The sequence below is a fragment of the Mesoplodon densirostris genome, chromosome 3, assembly GCF_025265405.1.
Source record: "Mesoplodon densirostris isolate mMesDen1 chromosome 3, mMesDen1 primary haplotype, whole genome shotgun sequence".
NCBI lineage: Eukaryota > Metazoa > Chordata > Mammalia > Artiodactyla > Ziphiidae > Mesoplodon > Mesoplodon densirostris.
Window position 1 is genome coordinate 162778495 of NC_082663.1, and position 6506 is coordinate 162785000.

Here is a 6506-nt window from a genome sequence, read left to right on the forward strand (position 1 = left end):
TTAATAAAAGTAATCAAAAGAGAGAGGTTTTCTCTTGGCACTATTTTAAAAAAATTAGGGAATCCCCTGGTGGTCCAGTGGTTAGGACTCTGTGCTTCCACTGCAGGGGGCACAGGTTCGATCCCTGGTTAGGGAACTAAGATCCCACAGGCTGTGCCGTGCAGCATGGCCAGAAAGGAAAAAATTAAAAGTCACTCATAATTTCATCATAGTGATATTGTTATTTCTGCTTGTATACACTGTATTCCAGCCCTTGTCTGCAAGCAAAATAATAGGTCATTTTATTTAAAAAGATACTGGAATAGGCAAAACATCCACATAGTTTGAAAATAGGAAAGTGTGAAAAGTAAACAATGGAAAGTTTCCCTCCCGTCCTTGTCATAAATTTGCCCCAGTTCAACTCCCTGCAAGCTCCCCCTGTTTTGTATCCATCTAGAGTTTTGATGCGTATTCAATCACAACTTCATCATCAACGATAAACTATGGACTCATTTCTTTCATTTAACAACATGTCTTTCAGGCTTCTCCATATCCGTAGGAAAGCCTCCTCTTCCTTCTCTTTCATAGCTACAGGGTATCTCATTGTTTGGATGTACTTACGAGTGCCCTACTGATGTCATTTTCATTTGGATTGTTCCTTTTTTTTTTTTTTTTTTTGCTATTAGAAACAAAGTTGTAACTTCACAATGTGCATCTATTGATACATATGATAAACCGCTGAAGTTGATTGCTGGGTCAAGGGATGAATGCATTTGTGAATTTGATAGCTCTCACCAAATTGCCCTCCAGAAGGGTTCTGGAAACTTACGCTTCTACCAGCAATGTCAGAAGGTTGAGTTGCCACATACTATCTGTATAGTCTAGACCCAGCGTCCTCCTGCTGACTTCCAAGGAGGAAGGAAAAGGGAATGTGAAAAAGGAAGAACAGTTTATCAAGTACCTACTATATGCCAGACATACACGATATATACGTTTGATCCTCAGTGTAACCCTGTGAGGCAAAGTTTGTTTCCCTGATTCTTATTAATGAGATATTTTGTTGCAGAGAGGTTAAGGAATTTTGCACAGTGACTCAAGTAAAGTGGAAGAGAAGGGTCCTGACCCTGTGGCTGGCTCTGAGGCTGGTGTTGGTTCCTGTGCACCAGAGTCCTGCTACAAGTGATGGTATCTCAGCAGAGCCTGGTGTCTTCCTGACCTGATTTCAGCTTTCATGGACCAGCAGCGGTGACAACAGAGTTCTCAGTGTCTCAACTACTTTATTTTCTTGGCTGCCTTAAACTTCAAGTGTCACAGCTCAGCCCTACTTAGAGGAACCCCTCGGAATCTTTGCCCCCTTCCACTTGGCCTCCTGCCCAGGTCCCAGCCCTGGCCCCTCACAAGTGATTTTTGAGGGTGGCGCCGGGCTCCTCTGGGTACCCGTCTCCCAGGAGGGCATCCAGCCACTCCTCCAGGTCTCGCACAAGCTGTTCCAGGTCTCGCACCTCTTTCTCTAGCTTCTCCACGAAAACATGCAAGTTCTCCTTCAACCAGGTCCTGATGACCTTGATTGGCTCTTCTGAGGGGTCATCGGTCTGGTATTCAAACACCTGAAAGGCAGACACTCACATTGCATCTTGAGCCTTTTCATGTAGATCCTCCCTTGCCACTGGTTTCTAAAAGTTCCCCGAGCCTTTGCAATGCTTTCCTTCTGCCCAAAGTACCCATCCCCACCTTCTCCACCTGGCCGAGACCCATCAATGACACCTCTGGGAAGCCTTCTCAGATTTCCTCAGCCAAGCTTGATGTCCCTCAGTACCTTCTTGAATATGTTACCTGGGAAGTCATAGGATTCTGGGCGTAGTTACATTCTCTGATTCTTTCTGACACCTCCCACCTTCTTCCTGAAACAGGCACAAACACCACCTCTTAATAACGGAAAGGAAAGAGAGTTGGAATAAACTCGGTTGATCATCCCAATGGGATGGAGAGGATGGGAGAAGGCAAGCTGTGGAGGCCCCCTTGGCATGCAGCCCTCTCCAGAATATGCTCCTGACTCCGTGTGGACTTGGCTCCTTCCTTCTCAGATTCCAGAATGCTCACCTGATATTCCTGTGCCCACATATAGCACCAAGATCAGCAACGCCAACAGTTTCTGGGGGCAAGAAGAGAAGGAGGGAGGAGGTGAATTTCTGGAGGGTATACGTGCTTCCCTCGCAGAGGGCTAGGCATGGGGCTGCTCTAAGATCATGGTTAGAGCTTAACTTTTTTCTAATTATCTAAGTCACGTGTACTTACTACAAACCCCGCAAATATTGCAGAATTAGATAACGTGGCAACTTACTGACATTTCATTGGTGTTTTCCCTCCTTTCTCCCTGCTGAGAAGGAAGGCCCACCTCTATTCTCATTCCTTGCCTCGCTTTTGCATTTTTTCTTTTAAATGATCTTTAAAAGGAGTAGACCTTATTGAGGTATAATTCACATACAATAAAATGCACATTTTACATGTACAGTTCGATGAGTTTTGACAAATGTCTGTGCTTGTGGACTACCACTCCAATCTAGATGTAGAACATTTCCATCATCCTAGAAAGTTCCTGTATGTGCTTTTGTGGCCAACTCCCTCTTTACCCCCGCCCCTGCCATAGGGAACCGCTCATCTGCTGTCACTGTGGAGCCGTTTTGCCTGTTCTGTAACTTCACATCAATGAAACCATATATTGTATACTTTTTTGTTGAGCAACTTTTACTCAACATAACGCTTCTGAGATGTCTCCATGTTTTCATGTTCGAGGTTATTGATGAGTAGTAATATTATACTGTATGAATATAGAATATATATGTGTGTGTGTGTGTATGTCTGTACATATATGTGTGCTCTCAAATGGATGCCTGGGATCTTAAGGGGTTTCATGGTTCTAGCTGGATCAGAATTCCATCCACCTCCAGCACTGCTGGACTTCCAGTATCTCTGCTCTAAACCCCATAGCAGCTGCTGTCTGATAAGCAGCTGCTTATCAGTAATCTAATCCTTTGCATGCAGCCCACAGCCAAGAAGTCATGGAGATCCCAGCCTGGGCTTTCGGGGTCCTCTCAACACACAGCTCTTCTTCCTCTCCAATGCCTTGTCCTACGGAGTCCAGCTGCTTCAGTTGTGCAGACTCTCTGCAGCTCAGCGGGACCGCTGGGTTCTGTTCGCCCTCTAACTCTTGGTGCAGCCATCGTTGGGAAAGAGTTGAGGCAATCACCAGTTTCCTTTTCTCAGGGATTGCACTTTTGTGCTGTCTGCTGCCCTCACCGGAAAATAGTTGCTTCATTTATTTTGTCAATTTCATGGCTGCTTACAGTGAATGGGAGGGCTAGTTTAGCCCCAGTTACTGTGTTAAGGCTGCAATTGGAAGTCTACCTCTTGGGGTTTGGGTGCAGGAATGAAACGGCTGCCTGAAGACAACATTGCTCCCTGGAGCTTGGGGCAGTCCAAGACCATTTAGGAGATTCTGATGGGTGTGCCAGGATCAGAAGGGGAGAAAACTGAGAGCCTTTTGAAGAGGTGGGAGAAGATAGAGTGGGAATCTGAGTCTGGGAGGGGCCCAGTACCCTCTCCTGGGTGGCCCTCGTGGTGTGGCTGGGAGGTCTTAGCACAGGGAATTCAGAGACAACTGCTTTCAACAGACAGTGTGAGTTGGGACCGTGATGGTGTCAGGGGGCAAACAAAAGCGGAGAGAGGATTAAGGTGGACACAGTAGTGACCGACATTGACTTTCCCCCCAACTCACTGGATGTGGGCTGAGCCAGATTTAATCTGACTTGAAATAATACATTTCTTATGTACCTGTCTTTGTGAAGCAAGATTTAGACTGGCTACCACAAACAAAGAAGATAAGAGATTTGCATAATTTGTCTCTTCACTGGATAGCTTTTCAAAAATATATACTAGCAACTATATTATTATTAACTTTTAAAAAAAGTAAAAATTAATTACAGAGCAGCAACGTGACTGAGTCTGTCACACACACTAGGAGTGAAAAAAGCCAGTCATGAAGGGACGCACTGTTTGATTCCATTCCCATGAAATTCAGGGACGTACAAAACTCACCTGTGATGATAGAACTCAGAATCGTGGTTATGGAGTGTGAGCTGGGAGGGGCCTTGGAGGAAGCTTGGACATGCTCTATAGCTTGATCTGGGTAGCAATTGCCTGGGTGTGGACACCCAATGTGAAATCATTGTATACTTCAGATTAGGGCACTTTTAAAATTTCTTAACAATATTCCCTGAAACTCTCTTTATGTAAGACACACAGAACTGACTCATTCTTTTTTTTTTTTTTTTTTTTGCGGTACGCGGGCCTCTCACTGTTGTGGCCTCTCCCGTTGCGGAGCACAGGCTCCGGACGCGCAGGCTCAGCGGCCATGGCTCACGGGCCTAGCCGCTCCGCGGCATGTGGGGTCCTCCTGGACCGGGGCACGAACCCATGTCCCCTGCATCGGCAGACAGACTCTCAACCACTGCGCCACCAGGGAAGCCCCTGACTCATTCTTTATAACGGCTGATGAACATTCTTTGGTCTGAAAGCTCCTCTGTTTCTTTAACCATTCCTCTGTCAATGTGCTAAACAGGATTGTGTCTTCACCAGCATACTTGCTGCTATTTTTTTGTGCGTGTGTGTGCAGGGTGGAGACAAAGGCAGGGAACAGGGACTAAGACTGAGTTTTAATCCTTCTCTTGTGCTGTTGTGGGGCCTGAGCCAAATCATTTCTTCTCTCTGAGCCTCAGTTTCTTCACCTGTAGAGTGGATTTTGATATATGCTTTAAGGTCTTTCAAAAAGGCAAGGTGGGGACTCTGTCATCGAATTGATTTGGGAAATGCTGTGGCAAACACAGTTAAGTGGATTTCCTTGCTGCAGGACTTGTCAGAGCCTGCATTATGTGAACAAGCTGTGTAAATCTCCAAGAAGGGAACGAGGGTATCAGCATTCCCCAAACCACAGAACATTTTAAATGACTTTTCTAAAAGGAGCATTCCTGGGGTTTGAGATTCGTGGGACACTTTTTTAGCAAAAGCTGCAGTATAATGGGAGCCCCACAAAGTCCAGCATAAAGGAAGCATTGGAACGTGTATTAAATGTATGAGTGAACAAATCTTTTGAAAACATATATAGGTCAGTCATGTATTGCTCTGCTTAAAACCCTTCAATGGCTTCTTACTAATCTCAGAATAAAATCCCACCCCTTTCCACAGTGTGCAAGGCCCAGATGACCTTCCCAGCCTCCTTTTACATCCTTCCCTCAGTTCTCCACCTGGGAGGCGGTGGAGTGCAGGGGCACCTTGCTAAGGGTTCTGGAATCAGATGGCCCTGGCTTCAAATCCCAGTATGTCCCTGCTGTCTGGCCTTTTGGCTTTCCGACCTCAGCTTACCCATTTGCTAATAATTGCTTCTCGGGAATGTCATGAAAGAGAGAGGGGTAGAAGCACCCGGCTGTGCACATAAGTGCTAACGTTTTCCATTTTGACAAAATCCTATGTGAGGTTTGAATTTCAGCCCTAAGAATAAAAGCTCCAGGACCTTTCCAATTCAGGTGTATTATCCTATTTATTTCGGTTCATTCATTCATTCATTCATTCAGCACCTGTTATGTACCAACCACTATTCTAGGCACTAGGAATACAGCAGGAAGCTAAATAAAAATCCCAGCCCTCCTGGAGCATAGCTTCTGCTGGCAGGGTGGAGAATTAAATAAGAGTCTCAGTAATGACTTCTAGAAGAAGCTCCTGAGCCCTGCTGTGTTCCACCAGGTTGGGCTCTAGGGAGAGTCGGGCTGAAAGCCTGTTTCTGACTTTGAGGGCCTTACAGTATGCCTGGAGTGTTAAGTGGAGTCCAGATGGGAGGAAAGCCATGTACACCTGGTCTGGCCTCACCTGTTTCTTGTCCTCAGAGTGACCTCCCCTTCTCTCAGCTGCCACTCGCCCCCTGCTGCCCGCCTGTTGGATCACCATGATCTCAGGTCAGGCTGCCTGGGTGGAACAGGGTACCCTCACGTCCCCGGCCTCTGGTCACCAAGCATCTCTCAAGCCATGAATTCTGATGTCACAGAAGGTGGGGACAGTCAGGCCCCCACTCTGCACCATCCTGGTGTTTAGCCCCAACTTGTTTTTCATATAAATGTAAAAAACAAAGGCCAGAAAGAAATACACCAAAAGATTTTATTTCAGGATGGTGATTTTTCTAATCCTTTTTCTTCTCTTTTCAAACTTTTTTATAAGATGCAAGTCTTTAAATAAAAAAACAATAAAATATTTTTAACTGAATTTATTGAGATAATTATAGATTCAGATGCAGTTGTAAGAAATGGTATAGGAGGGCTTCCCTGGTGGCGCAGTGGTTGAGAGTCCGCCTGCCGATGCAGGGGACACGGGTTCGTGCCCCGGTCTGGGAAGATCCCACATGCTGCGGAGCGGCTGGGCCCGTGAGCCATGGCCGCTGAGCCTGCGCGTCCGGAGCCTGTGCTCCGCAACGGGAGAGGCCA

The 6506-nt window shown here is 46.2% G+C and overlaps 1 protein-coding gene across 1 annotated transcript; it reads right to left on the minus strand.

Moving 5' to 3' along the window:
• Nucleotides 1-1373: 1373 nt before the first annotated feature.
• On the minus strand, nucleotides 1374-5976 carry SMIM23 (small integral membrane protein 23). The gene is made up of 4 exons (XM_060092533.1): nucleotides 5899-5976; nucleotides 2080-2131; nucleotides 1813-1880; nucleotides 1374-1586 (listed from the first exon to the last, which is right to left on the minus strand). The coding sequence occupies exons 1-4, from the start codon at nucleotides 5974-5976 to the stop codon at nucleotides 1374-1376; spliced, it is 411 nt and encodes a 136-aa protein (XP_059948516.1).
• Nucleotides 5977-6506: the final 530 nt, after the last annotated feature.

What these genes read in the sequence shown, in the direction of transcription:
- SMIM23 (XM_060092533.1), bottom strand. Translation starts at nt 5,976, where the DNA reads ATGGTGATCCAACAGGCGGGCAGCAGGGGGCGAGTGGCAGCTGAGAGA. An exon ending in ACTCTGAGGACAAGAAACAG is followed by an intron (nt 2,132 to 5,898) that starts GTGAGGCCAGAC and finishes TCTTGCCCCCAG; the next exon opens with AAACTGTTGGCGTTGCTGAT. An exon ending in AGAATCCTATGACTTCCCAG is followed by an intron (nt 1,587 to 1,812) that starts GTAACATATTCA and finishes TCTGCCTTTCAG; the next exon opens with GTGTTTGAATACCAGACCGA.